This window comes from Brachycentrus maculatus, unplaced genomic scaffold (genome assembly GCF_059751285.1).
Source record: "Brachycentrus maculatus isolate JH-2025_06_01 unplaced genomic scaffold, ASM5975128v1 h1tg000089l, whole genome shotgun sequence".
Taxonomy (NCBI): domain Eukaryota; kingdom Metazoa; phylum Arthropoda; class Insecta; order Trichoptera; family Brachycentridae; genus Brachycentrus; species Brachycentrus maculatus.
Genome location: NW_028280843.1, coordinates 2,283,907 through 2,299,887, shown reverse-complemented (window position 1 = coordinate 2,299,887; position 15,981 = coordinate 2,283,907). Strand labels below are relative to the sequence as shown.

Here is a 15,981-nt window from a genome sequence, read left to right as displayed (position 1 = left end):
GTTACATTTAGTGTTTTATTTATATTTATTTAATACATTGATGACATACACATACACATGGTACATTTAGTGTTTTATTTATATTTATTTAATAATTTAATATACACATATACAGAGCTACAACAAAAATATTCTCATAAAATAATTAATAAATAAATAATAAAATGTAGTATTTATTTCAACACAATTTTAATTGCTTGTGAAAACCCTTTTAATGTATTAGGAACTCCCATGATTGAAAGTTTTATTGATCCCGCTTCTGCCAAAAGAAATTTCTTCAGCAAATCATTTACGGCCGTATTTGGCGCATATTGGGGGTAATTCAAGAAATTAGATTTTTTTTGTACATCATTTCTTAAAATAAACTGAACGCATTTTGGATATAATCTTGTGTCAACAATAGTTGTGAACAGGCCCTTCTTCAGTAGAATCGATATCAAATTATCATCTACGTACTGGTCATAGTCTGGAATACCCTGAAATTATAAGTATGTGTTATTGGTATTACAACTCCATTTTATCGTTTAACATAAATATATTTATCGTAACATAAGCTAAGTAGGGAAAAAACATCCCATCTTATTTCATTCCATATGTAGAGAAGGTAAGATCTTTTATAGTTTGTGACATTTTAAAGATTAAGTCATGGGGTAGGATTCGTTTACATTATTCGTAGTGCCTGGGTGATTATAGGTATTCAAAGCTATCTAGAGAAGGTAATCCAAAAATCCCTTATGGTAGGGAGCCATTTCGTTGTAACGTAACACATTACGATGCGAGCATTTTTATAGTCAGTACAGCGAGCCGAGCTGCTCACCGCTCGTTCTGAATGCTCCCTCCGAAGTCGGATGTAATTTTAGGTCAGTGCCAGGGTGGCTAATCTGTGGGAAATTCCCCAAACTGCGGGGAGTATTTTTTTCTTCATCGGAGTAAGCTGTAATTTATTGAAATCACAGAACCAAGAATCACGTCTTCGTCGTCCGACATTTTAACTACAAATGCAAAGATTCATACAGATTCAGGTTTATTGATTCTGTACAAATTTAATACAGATTTCTTGACTGTAATTCAGATTTTTTGGGTTGGCAAATGGCAACACTGAGCACAAGGCCACAATCGAGCAGTTGTGTTCTAAACGAGCGCTGATCGCGGTCAGTCAGCAATGCCTTAACGTTGTAATGTAACATCCTCGCCGCGAGCGATGTTACAACGTTACGTTACGACGAAATGCTCTGGTCAGTTTTCACCATTACGTCGATGGTTTGGCAACCTCTCGAATAGGTTTTTAAATATAAAAATTAGGTGCAATTGAAATCTCAGAAATATAATAACTAATTAACCATCACGTCATATTCCTAGGGTAGGCAGAGAGAATAGAACGCCACAGCAATCCGTCTTTGCAAACAATGTTTCACATTCATGCATGTCCTCCTCTGCCTCTATTTTCAATTACGTTTGCCTCATAAATTTGTTTTACCATTCTTTCTCCACTCATTCGATTCACATGCCCAAACCATTTCAACACACTTTTCCTAATATCTTTTGAAATATTTTGTGAATGAATAAGAGAAAAAAAATTACTTTGGTTGTGAGTATTGAAGGTATAGTGGACTTATGAATGGATTCATATTTGGAGAGTAAACAAAGCCATAGTTTTCCCACTGTATGGCAATTATTTTCCGCAGATATAACCCATCGAATATCCTAAAAAAAACAATGTTATTAAAATAAAACAAAAGCACAGCTTAAAATTAAAAAAAATAAACATGCAATGACTTATAACTGACATTTAACTAAACCAGTTACAATATTGAACATTTTAGAAGGACTTTCACGTAAAATAAACACAGAAAGTTGTGGGAACCACATAATCACAACTACATATTTATGTAATTATAAAAAAAAACTTCAACTCACATCTTCCGATAAGGTATTTCCGTTTAACAGAATGTTTAAAAGTGGAATGTTTTCTGCTGTATTCTGTTCATCTTTCAATAACTTCACAATTAGACATAAGCGAGGGTTTTCATGTCGCCTGAAACAATGAATGTAATGAAAATAAATGAAATATTTTTTAAATGGGTAAGGTAGAAATAAACTTACTGAGAATAGTTCGGAGGCGGCCACATATTTATAAGGTCTCCTAGAACTTTTAATTTGTTCCAAGTATCTGCTCGCTGAAGTAACTTCATAAACATACCGGTCCTAACAGTTTTATCAGCAAGGTTCAGGGCTATAAAGAAAAACAAAAATGTAAATAAGTTGAAATGGCTCCTTACAACTGGTATATTTTGGATAAATTAAGGTGTTTCTCTCATTTCTATTATACATTCAAGGTGAAGAGATCAGTAGTACAAGTAGTTGTCTCGTCTCCAGTCACCCTACTAGCTGCTGTTTTCAGTTTTTAACCTTTTCCGGTCCCCAAAAAAAAAACTTTCCACCAGGTCCACAATAGATTTACAGTATTTCAAGAGAAGCTAATTTTTTCATTAAAAAAAAACTCGATTTGTAGTAAAAACGAGATTTATTTTTTAAATGGCCTTGTTATCTATATTTTATATTTTTTTATTAGTAGTAGCCCGAAAATCATTAACTAAACTCATCAACAATTTTTGAACGACAGATGGCTTTTTAATTTCTTCCGATGTTCTAGTGGGTTGAATATTCTTGAACGGTAATATTTTCCGTATTGCTAATAGTTGTTCGCTCGTGCAAGGAGCAAGTGTAACTCGCAGTTACTAACTGTTGAATGCGAATTGAAGTTCGGCGACCGTGAAGCATCGCGTGATCCGAGCCAGCTCCTAAAATGACCCTTTTGTATCTCTTCCAGGAAACAGATACTTATTCACATGGGCAAAAAATCATTTGTCCTCTGCTCCACGTATTGTTGTAAAAGATACAAGTGAAAAAAAAATTGAGCTTGCATTTTAGCTTAAACACCCTACCTTCAGGTTATTTTCAGGTATATTTTTTTTAAACAAGCAAAAAAATTACAACATTTGTTGTCAAAAATATTGTCAGGTATGAAACCTGACAAAAATTTGTCAGTGTATCCGGTACGCATTAAATATTTTTGGAACATATATCTTTTCTCGTGCGCATGTAATGCGGGTTAGCGCGGAATGGTGAAGAAAAATCGCACGTATCACATATGTTCGTATGTGTAGAGCGGTTAATACTAATGATAAAAAAATATCGAATGACATTCGACATGGGACCTACGAGGAAAAAATTGATGTCGAATGAGATTGGACATTGGACCGGTAAGGGTTAAAGAATAGATAAGATCCAAGGTGTTTTACTCTTGTGCACTAACAATAATACATAACAATATAAAAATATTTAATGAAACAAGAAGATTGTTCATCAGATTTACCTTTTCCATCTCCATTATCCAGTTGACCCCAAGTATTTGTAATCATTTCCATTGTAATCTTAGTCAATATTTTCATATCTAAAATGTCTACGTTACTCTGGAAAAAAAAGATGGGTGCATCAAACTTATAAATACATATATAATCTTCGACTTATCGCAGACTTCATTTGTAATTTATTACTTTGAAAAGTACCTACCTTTGAAATTTTTAATGAATAATAAAATTTTCAAATATAATATATTTTTAACCTGTTAAAGAGTATGAATGAAACGGTTCATCCAAGGTAAAATTCATAAGCTGTCATTATTTAATACATTCACACATTTTCAGATTGTTTCTTGATATCTTGTTCATAAAACACCTTCATTATTTGAATAAATAAATACAACTCGCTCCTCAGATTTACTTTTCCCGAAAAACCCACTTGGAGTATAAGGTAGGTACTACTTCTAAACTGTAGTGATTCTCTTAATACAAAACAAAATTCCACAGAATGTTAAATTTTCAATTTGCAATATAATCTTATCAGAATTAATATGACAGAAATAGATAATATTAAAGTTTATTGTAGAGTATAAGACTTAATTTTACCTGGTATAGAGACATCACACTGAGTCGTCGATTAGGCGATAGCAAAGAACTAGTGGAATATGGTTTGAGTTTATTATAAACTTCTCGGTTCATTATGTATCTTTGGGATTTCAGATCAAAAACTCTATTGACAATTCCAACCAGCATGCTATTAATAAAAAAAGATTAGTAAAAAAAATACAAAACTGGATTAGCAAAAATCGTAACACAGGTTGAGGCAGCTAACTTTGCTGATTTTTATATGGCGCTAAGCGTTGAGGGGAGGTCGTAGTAGGGTGGAATCGGTCTCATTTGAAAGGGGATGTTTTAAAATTACGTTTGCCACCTTGTTAGTATCACCCGAGTGCAGTGGACTGGTGAATGTTTTTTTCAAATGGCCGTTCCGTTATTACCACTCGACACGCCTTCCGCACTCAGTTCAATATTTGACCTGGAGGTTGGGTTTCCAGTCCGCAATCGATTGTTTCATGGGTGGACAGATTTAGGGATAGTTTTAATGTGCTACCGAAGCCCCAGAAGAGATTTCTCCGTGCAATTTTAATGCTCGTCAAGAAGCATGTGAAACATTAATTGAAATTGTGCCTCGGGACGCGCTCATATTCTTTAGTGATGAGACTTGATTATACCACAGCCAATTTGTAGGGATGAAATTTAAAACCAGAATGAGGAATTTGTCTCATAGAGCGGTCGGAAATCCCTAAAGCAGCCACATGTTTGTGCCCCGAATGCCTGGGAGAGCGCAATATGACTGCCTCACTGCATCAACATTTTCGGGAGTCCCTTGACATACTCGTGGTCTTGGCAGCACATTGAAACTCACCCTAAATCTGTCCACCCATGAAAAAACTGATTGCCGGCCGGGAACCCGACCTCCAGGTCGAATATTGAACTGATTGCTGAAGCAATAACGCAGCGGCCATCAGAAAAAAATGCTTCGATGGTAAACGTGCGCCACTCACTGCCCCACTGCATGGCAGTTACTGAGATAGCAAACGAAATTTTAGAACCTGCCCTTTCGAATGAGACCAACCCCACTATTCTACGACCCCCCCTGAATGCTTGGCACCAATTACAAATCTGCAAAGTTAGCTACCGCACCCTGTATATGATAGTTTATATACATAAGCCCTGGGTCATTTAAATTAGTGCACTGCCCACATCCAGTTCTTAGCACTTATCACCTTATTGTGCTATGGAGAATAGTATAATTATGTGTATAATTACATGGCAAATCATTGAGTATTTAATAGAAAACTATTTATAGTATCTGCTTTCAGTAGACAATTGTTTTTTTTATCATTAGAATATAAATCCTAAGTAATAGAAAAATAGTATTTAAAGATATTATAAATAAATATGTAATAAGGTATCATAAACAATCAGTAAAAAAGTATGAAAACCATGCTGAATTTGTTGAGAAGCTGAAATACAATTAAAAATAAATCATATAAAGCTATATATGTAATTATGAACACTCAACCCTGCAAAATGAATATTGTACAAGTGTATGCACCGACTGCCGATGCTCCAGATGAAGTTATTGATCTTTTCTATTCTGCTCTCAAAGAAACGCTGGCTCAAATACCCAATAAAGAAATAACAATGGTTATTGGTGATCTCAATGCAAAAGTTGGATCAAACAGTTACCTCGAAGGTGCAGTTGGCCATTATGGAATTGGCACCCAAAATGATAGAGGTGAACGTTTGATCCAATTTGCTATTGAAGAAAAAATGACAATCATGAATACTTGGTTTAAACAGCACATCAGACGCCTATACACATGGATATCACCGGGTGATAGATGTCGCAACCAGATTGATTACATCATGATAAATAGCCGCTGGAGGTCATCGGTAAGTAATGTTAAAACTTATCCTGGTGCAGATTGCGGCTCTGATCATAATCTGCTGATTGCACAAATCAGAGCCAAGTTCAAAATTATAAAAAGGGATAAGTTTAAAACTTTAAACCTCAATGAGCCAGCAATTAAATGTTTTGGCACAGATATCAGGAAACAAGACGCTGATTTTAACGTAAACTCCTCTGAAAATGTCGAACAGCGTTGGAACAGTCTCAAAGAGAAAATTGTCAAGACTGCAATGAAATATCAGGAGCCGAGAAATGAAAAGAGGAAATCTTGGATATCAGACCCCACATGGGATATGATATCAAAGCGAAAAGCGATGAGAGTAAAAGGAACCTCATCTGCAGAAGCGAGACAAGAATACTCTAGGCTCAATAAAGATATACAAAGACATTGCCGACGAGACAAAAATAAACAAATTTCGGATATCTGTGCTGAGATAGAAGATAAAGCGAATAGCGTCACTACAAAGGATCTTTTCCAAAAGGTTACACTCTTAACCCGTGCCTTCAAACCTCAGACATGGGCAATAGAGGACCAAAATGGAAGCGTTCTGACGGACATTGGCAGCGTCTTGGAGAGATGGCGAGGTTACTGCTCCGGACTATATGCCGAGACCTCAACAGCAGGAAGTCCTTCCTTTGAGAATCAAACCATGGAACCCGACATTTTGGAAGAAGAGATTCGAGATGCACTGAAAAAACTAAAATGCAACAAGTCCCCCGGCAATGACTGCATACAGGCCGAGCTTCTAAAAGAACTAGGGGATAAGGGCATGAAAACAGTGCTGGATCTCTGCAACCTCATATGGAGAACGGGAACATGGCCTCAGGAATGGGCAGAATCTGTTTTCATTCCTCTTCACAAAAAAGGCTCATCCAAAAAGTGTGAAAACTATAGGACAATAGCACTTATCTCTCACACCAGCAAGATAATGCTATATGTTCTAAAAGCACGATTACACAGTTACATTGGATGGCAAATACCAAAGGAACAAGCTGGTTTTGTGAAAGGAAGAGGAACAAGAGAGCAGATCCTCAACATCCGCCAAGTGATCGAAAAAAGCCGAGAGTTCCTGACGCCAACAGTTTTATGCTTTATCGATTACAAAAAAGCTTTCGACTGCGTGAAGTGGGAACATCTGTGGAAAGTACTCATGGAGATGGGAGTCCCATCCCATTTGATAAAACTCATCCATGGACTTTATGCCCAAAGTAAGGCAATCGTAAGAATCAATGGCATAAACACTGCAAGCTTCCCCACTGAGAAAGGTGTAAGACAGGGATGCATACTCTCCCCTGACCTGTTTAACATCTATGGGGAATACATCATGCGCAGGGCTCTCTACGAATGGAATGGAGGAGTGTCCATTGGTGGCGTAAAGCTGTCCAATATACGATATGCGGACGACACAACACTTCTGGCCAAAGACCCAAAAGAGATGGTAGATCTCCTTAAACGAGTAGAGATTGAGAGCAAGGCACTGGGACTAGAGATTAACCAAAGCAAGACCAAGATCATGATCATAGATCGATCTAAGAAGTTTGGTGATCTCGGGAACTCACTGGAAGGTTTAGAGATAATAAACGAGTTCCAGTTCCTTGGATCTCAAATCAGCAATGAAGGAACTTGTGAAGGAGAGATTAGACGTCGTATCGCCATCGCCAAAAGTGCCATGTCTAAGCTAGACAAAATTTGGAAAGACCGGGGTGTGAGTAACAACACCAAGATGAAGCTTGTCAGGAGCTTGGTCCACTCCATTTTTCTCTATGCTGCTGAAACATGGACTATAAAAGCAGCAGAAAGGAGAAAAATTGATGCCTTCGAAATGTGGTGTTGGAGGCGCATGCTCCGAATTCCATGGACAGCTAGACGCACCAATGAGTCCATTCGCCAGGAACTACGCTTGGATGGCTTGTCTCTGGCCAATATCTGTACCCGACGGATTCTCCAGTTCTTTGGACACGTTGCGCGTGGCAACGAGGATAGCCTGGAACGACTAGTTGTGATCGGTAGCCTGGAGGGAAAGAGAGGGAGAGGAAGATCCCCACACGATGGACCGATCAAATTAAGGCAGCAGCAGGCACCTCAGTGGTTGGAGCGCTACGTGCAGCGCAGTCAAGGGATAACTGGAGAAGAGTCATTGCTTCTGCAAGGGTCACAACCCTCAGCAATGAGGATTAAGACGGAGAAGAAGAAGAATGTAATTATACAAATAATATCATATTCTGCAAATAATAAAATGTGTGCTGATTTAAATGACGTAGGGTTTATAATAACTATTGTACATTTTTTGTTAAAATAAGAATTTCAATGAAAACACTTCCTATAATATGTACACCCTGGCCAGAAGTATAGAAGACCTAATTGCGAAAATTTAAATAGAGAATAGGTATTTTATATTTCTGTAAGGTGATGAAATGATTACATCTGAAATTATGTGAAATAAATTACCTTTTCTGCATGTTTTCTGTACTTAATGCCTTCAATAAGACATCATCAATACGCAAATCTTCACTTAGTGCCTCAATTAAAATTTTAAAGTTTTTAGTAGAAACAGATTTATCGTGGATTAGTTCTTCAAATGGTTTCATTATTTCTGAATTCATTCCTCGTGAGCATTCAATATTTCTGGAAGTTATAAAATATTAACAAATTATCAAGACTCGTGAAATATTTACATAGCTAATTAAAATTGGCACTAACTATGGGATGTTAAACAGAAATATGTATACACGTCATACTGAGAATAGAAAAACAATATAATGAAAGAACGTTTCAAGTGCGCAAAAACTATGCATTTCAAGTATAATGTAGTGAAATATGACCTCCCACACGTGAGGTTTATATGAAAAAAGACAATCAACTGTACCTCCATATTTCATAATTTCCAGAACTTTTGGTAATACCACTAATATTTTCCGAATGGAAAATTTCTAGGAAGTTTGCCCATCTAGATATTTCATCTCCTATATCTCCCCAGGTCATTTCATCCGTACTGGAATACAAACAAGGTGATTTATTGATGTATGACAAAAGAATAAATAAAATTCAACCTAATTTTATCCCTTTCTGTCATTTTAAATCAATCTGACTCGTAAGCTTTAAGATTTTTTATTATTAAAAATGTAAAAAATATATATATAGTTAAATTACAGGAAATTAATAAAGTCAATAATATTTAGATTGATCATGAAAATTTATTTATATTCTCTTTATAAAATATTCATAATCTAAATGGGTCAAAATTAAATTACATTGCTCAGATGTTTACTTAACTGAAATATGTATGAAAAAAGTAACAAGTTTTAAAAATACAGTCAAACTCGGTTATTAAGAGCGCGGTTATAGCGAGATCTTGGATATAATGAGTAAACAATCGTTGATATTTTGGTTTCTGATTTTCTCCATATATTTATTCACGGTTATAACAAGCAAAAATATTGCCAGAAAAAATCTTAAAACTGTTAATGTATAGATTTTTTAATACACCATTTTCGACCCAAAACAATAAAATCCGACCGGACAGTTAACTAGACCGATGCCGCCAGGATCGGATTATGTTTATGACAATAGTTGAGATACTAACTACCTAATTGGTGTTTTGCCGACAACATTAAAAAAGTATCCGCGCATATGGTTGAAATTGCATGTACAACATTCATGAAATAGAACATGGCGCAAAAAATATTGAATTGGATAAAAAGTTTTCATCATCGTTCTCAACGTTGTATTTTTATCTGCATTCAAAAAGAACATCACGGTCTCGAAAAACAAAAACAATTGTGATCGTACGAATTTTGATGAAACTGCAATGATTTGCACTCAAAGAAGCACAGAATTTTTCAAATTTTATTGGAAAACAGAAAAATATGACATGTGTAACGGGTGAATTGTATAAATTTTGTTTTAATTGCGACATATTGTGTTGTGTGACCATTCCAGATAACATACTTCATGTGATAGGTATATTTATAAAAAAATACCTATCCTCGGATATAACGAGTAACGGTTATAACGAGCAAATTGAGTCGGTCCCTTTATCCTCGTTACAACCGAGTTCAACTGTATCTACATACCTTGCGTGAGATTTGTTTTCATCATTACTTTGCTCGTGATGGCAATATTCTCCGGTCTGGTTAGCTATTTGAATACGAATATTTGCGGGAACTCTGCAAAAATAAGCAGAAAATAATTCAATAAAAATCTAGAAACAGAACTAATGGAAGTTTAACAATCTGCTTATTTATGAGCCAGTCTTTGTAGTGAAGGAGGAACACCTCCAACAGTTTTAAATAAAGTCAGGCCTGTAATGAAAATGAATAATCACAAAAATATACATATTGCAATGGAAATAGTTGATTGATTTTGTACATACTTTTCTATCGCATCTGGGTTAAACAATATTTCTCCCACCAGTGCAATCAAGTCATACTTTGCAAGTTTACTAAAGTAACTGGAACATTCTCTGTATTGTTGCATCCATTTTTTTGGTGAATACATATTTTCTGGTACCTAAAACCGAAACAGTATATGTAAATACAAAGTTACATTCATTAGTTTGTTACATGTATGTATCTGAATCGCTCGCCTTAACAGCTTTATATGTTACGTTTTTTGTTATCTCTTCCTTTAACCGTATCCCCTTTTCTCTTTTGTTTTTCTAAATTTGTTTTACTACCAACATGTACATGTTAATTTAAAAAAAAGTTAATTTGAAATTTAAAGCATGTTTGTCATAAAAGACAAATTTGATATTAGAGGTCTTTTATCAAACGATCAAAATCAAGGCAGAAAAATATTTCAAATTATAGAGTATTTTATTGGCATGGCGCGCGCCATAAACATGCTTTTTGTTGTGGTAATATCCATAATGTATATAATATTCTGACATTTATTTTACAAAATAAACAAATTGATTGATCAAAAAACATTATTTTAATGGAAGGGTCTGAATTTTGTTTGTTTTGATGATGCGCAGATAGGTTATTGCCAATTACTTTCAGGGGTGCGAGAAAGTATGCTCATTTATTCCAAATAATTAATAATAAGATAGTAAATTGTCACGAGCGACTGAGACAGGTAATTTTTTGTTTGTTCATTATGTTACCTGGCGATATTACAGAAAGGCCCCTTCACCTTGAGCCGACATGATGAATCGCAAAGAAAAATAATGAAAACCCAGTACCCCAAAAAAAACTTTTGAAAAATGATGACAGCGTCTTGAGGTAGTATTTTACAAAAAAGTGTTATATAAATTGTCCAAATTTAATATTTGTTAGCTACAAATGTCGCAAAATGATAATATGTATATTGCATTTATGGCTTGATGTTATTTTTTTGTTTAAATTTTTAAATCTACTTAAGTAGGTGTAAATATTACATTTTAACTACTTAATGCTAGGATTTTTTTAATAAAAAGTGTTTAAAAAAACACCAGGTTTTTAAGAATGTTTTATTCAAGTTTATCCACTTTTAAAATAAAATAAATAACAATTTAAGCATGTTTAAAATAACAATTTAAGCATGTTTAATTTACAATTATGTCCACAATATTTTGTACTAATTCGTCATCCAAAAAGTAATTGAAAAATTCAAAATTGGAACGCAATTAGCGCGCGAGCATCACTCGTTCAAAAGTATGAAGCGGTTAATTATTAATCCTCTTTGGTAATCTACACCTAGTTATAATAAAAATAGCCGCATGAGAATAATTGACAAGTATATGTAAAAAGTGAAATACCTATTTGTATCAATCTCAATAATAATAAAGGAATACTCACATCAAAAAAATATGTGAACAGCCAATTTTTATATAAGCCACTGGCGTCAAAATCAATATTTAAACTTGCAGGTAGGTTCCGCATTAACTTCGTCACTAGGCCAATATTATCTTTGTTCATTAGAGGTAACAAATTCTCTAATAATTCTGTGTCACTTGGTGATTTCATAAGAAACTTGTAATCTAAACCTTAAATAAACAATACTTCTTTAAATATAAATTTTAACACAAATACAGAAAAGATTAGCTATATTATCATAATATTTTTTTAAATTTATTTATTGATTTGGCGTTTAATTTGTAGAACTCCATTTTAATTTATGTATTAATTTTTAAATCAAACATAGATTTTATGAGTCTACTAAGTTGTATTTTATCAACAACAAAAAAAACACATAAAAATTAATATAGTGACAATTTTTTCGCCTAGTTATGGCGTTCGTTTGAAAATGTCATAACTAGGCGAAAAAATTGTCTTTATTTAAATTTTTTGTGGTTTTGTAAAAATAAAATACAACTCAATAGACTCAAAAAATCTGTGTTTGATTTACAAATTAATACATAAAATAACAAAAAAATGTATATACTTTTAATGAGAAAAAACGACACTTACTTGAGCATGCTGATTTGACTTTTCTGACTAATTTGATGTGGTCTTTTGCAGTAAGACCATTCATGGTATAGTTATTATTAATGCTGGTAATTATACTAAAATATAATATTATTGCTTGGTGATCATTCCCATCAAGTGATGTCCAAACATCGCTGAGTATCCTGTAGGATTCGAAATCAGGTTATTTTATTACAGTGAAACCCCTATAACACAGACTAATTGGGGGGAGGGGGTGTCCGCTAAAGCCTGTTATATAAAAATAGGTTTAAAATAAATAATTTTTTTGTTTTTTTCTTATATATGAACATTGTATTAAAATAAAAATAAAAAATCCTAATTATTGTCTTTGGACACTCATTATGAAGTGACGTTGGTGTTTGATATCGACGCGCTTGCTAAATAATCCTACTTTGAAAAAGGAATCAAGTTTTGTTTGCACTTTTCAAATTTGCTGTTTATTTTATAATCAACTCTAAAATTACGAAAATGTGTATAGTATAGTTAAACTTCGTTATCTGACGAACAGTCAATAAATGTCATTAGATCTTTGAGATGTGATCTTACCACTGATAACTTCATTTTTGACAGTGTTGTTGATGCACTCTACTACATAGCAAGATGGCATGTCTCAAATTATAGTGCTAAACGTATTACCATGGCTGATAAATATTGTTTATATGCGGTGACTCTTGAATTTAAGCATATATAATATTAATAGGACGTTTCAATTTTTTTTTTACATTTGATTGGATTTTTATCCGTTATATCCAAAGTTTGTTAAATAGAAGTCTGTACTTATTCTGGTAATTACACTTTATAATATTAATGGTTGACAATCATTCTCATTAAATGATATCCAAACATCATTGCGGAAACTAAAGGATTTGAAATCAGGTTATTTTATTTTGCCAGACACATGTTTAAATCGGCAGAAAATTTTGAGTTATTATTAATACAAACCTTTCGATTTCATTCTTTGACTTGTCACTTAGAGATGATATTAAATTGGATTGAGACAATAAAGTGTTACTCTCTGCAAAACCAATATCAGCATAATTTAGTAAAACATATGATACATGAGCAAGAACTACTTCTTCTTCTTCAATATTGTACTTTATAGCAAAGTCCATTGCTTGTTTTAACCTATCTTTGTTGGCCGTCCTGAAAAAAAATGTTCAAAGTATTAATTGATATTTCTGTGAATTTACAAAATTCAACTCTTTACCCACACAATGTATAAATGAATCATTTAAACTTGTTAAGGATAGGTCTTAAATCCTGTAAGTTTCCAGACTTCCATATTCCTATCTCAATAACTTCATCTCTGTTGAAACACCAATATAAATAACAACCCTACTTGAGGGGTTAAATCTGGTATTTGTGCACAAAGATTTGAACACACTCAAATAATGTGTCTTAAGTCGTTGATATAAAATAAATAGATAAATATGGAAGCATGTTATGATTTATGAGGTGAGAATATAGAATCAAAAACATACCTTGCTAAATCAATGATTGTAGATTTTTTATATTCATCGTTATTAATAAATTTTCTAACATCAATATCGAGATCCATATAATTCAATTTTTCTCCTTCTAAAAGGTTTGTATATCGGTCACGACATTTTAAAAAGCCCTTTTTGGAGTCATTCAAGGAATCGGAGGACACATTTTCAACTGATCTGATCATGTCAGCTACAAGCTAAAATTATGATTATCTAAATAAATAAATGTTATATAAATGATTATTTAAAAAATCAGAAATAATTAATACCTTCGCCGGGGGAAGAAAGAAAGCGCCATCGGGCAAATGATTCATTTCCATATAATTTAGAAGGGCATAGAAGTACAATATACCATTCATCATACTGGAATCCAAAGGAATATTGACAAGACTATCTCTGAACACGGGGTGTTTCGATGCACAAAGTAATTGTGATATAAACAACCCCGTGTCCTCTCCGAGTGTATTCTCAGCACATTCAATTAGTACTGAAAATAATACAAAATTAGCTGAAATTTTATTTGCAAAAACAGTTGTAGCATAAACTTTAGTGCTTTTTTTAAATCCATAGAAAATTTGATTCTCAAATTCACATAAAAACGTATTTAGGAAAATTAAGTTATACTAAATGTTTACCACTGTTAACACGCAATATAATTTTTAGGTTCATTCTTATCAATACTGAAAAATGGTTGTTTCGCCATATTATGTCAAGGTCAAATAAAAATTATTAAATTCTGGTGTGCTAATTTAACAAAAAATAAATTCCAATATACAAATAGTTTAGTTGAACATAGTATGTACTATAAATTAGACATACCATCACTAATTGAAATTTCTGTATTGCCGTAGTTAAAGCTGTCTTGAAGTAAACTATTTCTCAAAAGGGCTTGTAGAAGAACAAGCTGCTTATCCGGCACATCAGGGGTGGTGAATTTATCGTAATTTGTAGAGAAGGTAGAAATTTGGCATTTCTTGTGCAAAGATGCATAGAATAAATGACATGAAATTGTAAAATCTTCTAAGTTTTGAGTTTTCTTTTTTGTAGAGCCTGGTTCCTTTTTTTCATTTATCCATCTAAAAATAATTGAAAAATAAGATAAATAGAATTAAAAAAATAATTTTTTTGTTGTTTATGCGTATGTACAATGAAAACCAAATAATCACCTCATATTTAGAGCTTCTTTCCATGAATTCTTATCGCTCAATGCTAGAAGCGGTTTCGGAATGTATTTTTCCATCACTTGTGTGGCTGCAACTATTCCTTTATTTTCTGTCAATGGCTAAAAAAGTCAAATTGAAAAGTACTAATTATATACTGCTATCTTCAAACGCATCATTTAAACGCAGTGTTATCTTGATCTTACGATCTCCTTACAATCTTACAATCCCCTTTCCTTCATGTGTTACCACATGAAGGAAAGGAGATCAGCCCTCCGCTTAGGTATTAGTCCAGGGTAATATTGAATAAATATTAGAGCGAAAAAATCACTTTTATTTATTTGACCCTCCTGGGAATCTAACCCGGGACCTCCAGCACGGTAGGTAAACATGCTTACCATAACACCACGGAGGCGGACTATATACTGCCATAGTACTTATTATTGGGTTCAATAAAAATAGTAGGTTAAGTTTATCACAATAGATCGAATAATAACACAAATCACGGTTGAGTTAGATGGCTGTTAGAAATTGTTATGTAATTATAAACCTTTAAATTTATTATACAAAAAAATCATAATAGGAAGATTTAAAAAGGAAACAACAAAAAAGTATACTAACCGAGGTAAGTGCATCTACATAATCTTCATCTGTTGACTCTATACTATCTTGTAAGTTCACTTGCTTGGCATTAAACCTGCTGGTCAGGTTCATCAAGTTATTCATTTCGCACTGCAGCATTTCAGCTTCCACAAATGACCTGATAAATAAAACATTTATATTATTTATTGATTCGGCATTAACATTGCGGAATGACATGTTGATTATTTTTTTATAATTAAACACTTGTATAACCACTTAATGAGTTTTATTTCATTACACGCGACTAGTTTCAAAAACTAACAGGTGAAAAGTAAAACTGTAAAGTGAAAAGTTTTACTTTTCACCTGTAGATGAAAAGGTCTGTTATTTTTTGAAACTAGTTGTGTGTAATTTAATAGAACTCATTAAGTGGTTATACAAGTGTTTTATTATAATAAAATAATAAAACATTTCATGAATAATTTTAAAAATGTAAAGTAATGTTA

General features: G+C 33.4%; 1 protein-coding gene across 1 annotated transcript in view; it reads right to left on the bottom strand.

Annotated features, from left to right (window-relative positions):
* Window positions 1–41: 41 nt before the first annotated feature.
* Window positions 42–15,981, bottom strand: part of LOC148310718 (NBAS subunit of NRZ tethering complex-like) — a 28,604-nt gene continuing 12,664 nt past the window's right edge. The window contains exons 25-42 of the mRNA XM_088257944.1: window positions 15,515–15,653; window positions 14,900–15,015; window positions 14,553–14,809; window positions 14,003–14,220; window positions 13,728–13,930; window positions 13,189–13,389; window positions 12,229–12,389; window positions 11,617–11,804; window positions 10,212–10,348; window positions 9,913–10,005; window positions 8,706–8,831; window positions 8,288–8,464; window positions 3,969–4,116; window positions 3,377–3,473; window positions 2,104–2,233; window positions 1,918–2,035; window positions 1,582–1,704; window positions 42–476 (exon numbers count right to left, since the gene is read on the bottom strand). Coding sequence (XP_088114070.1) covers window positions 174–476; window positions 1,582–1,704; window positions 1,918–2,035; window positions 2,104–2,233; window positions 3,377–3,473; window positions 3,969–4,116; window positions 8,288–8,464; window positions 8,706–8,831; window positions 9,913–10,005; window positions 10,212–10,348; window positions 11,617–11,804; window positions 12,229–12,389; window positions 13,189–13,389; window positions 13,728–13,930; window positions 14,003–14,220; window positions 14,553–14,809; window positions 14,900–15,015; window positions 15,515–15,653 — 2,935 coding nt within the window. The 3' untranslated portion in view covers window positions 42–173. The remainder of the gene's footprint in view (window positions 477–1,581; window positions 1,705–1,917; window positions 2,036–2,103; window positions 2,234–3,376; window positions 3,474–3,968; window positions 4,117–8,287; window positions 8,465–8,705; window positions 8,832–9,912; window positions 10,006–10,211; window positions 10,349–11,616; window positions 11,805–12,228; window positions 12,390–13,188; window positions 13,390–13,727; window positions 13,931–14,002; window positions 14,221–14,552; window positions 14,810–14,899; window positions 15,016–15,514; window positions 15,654–15,981) is intronic.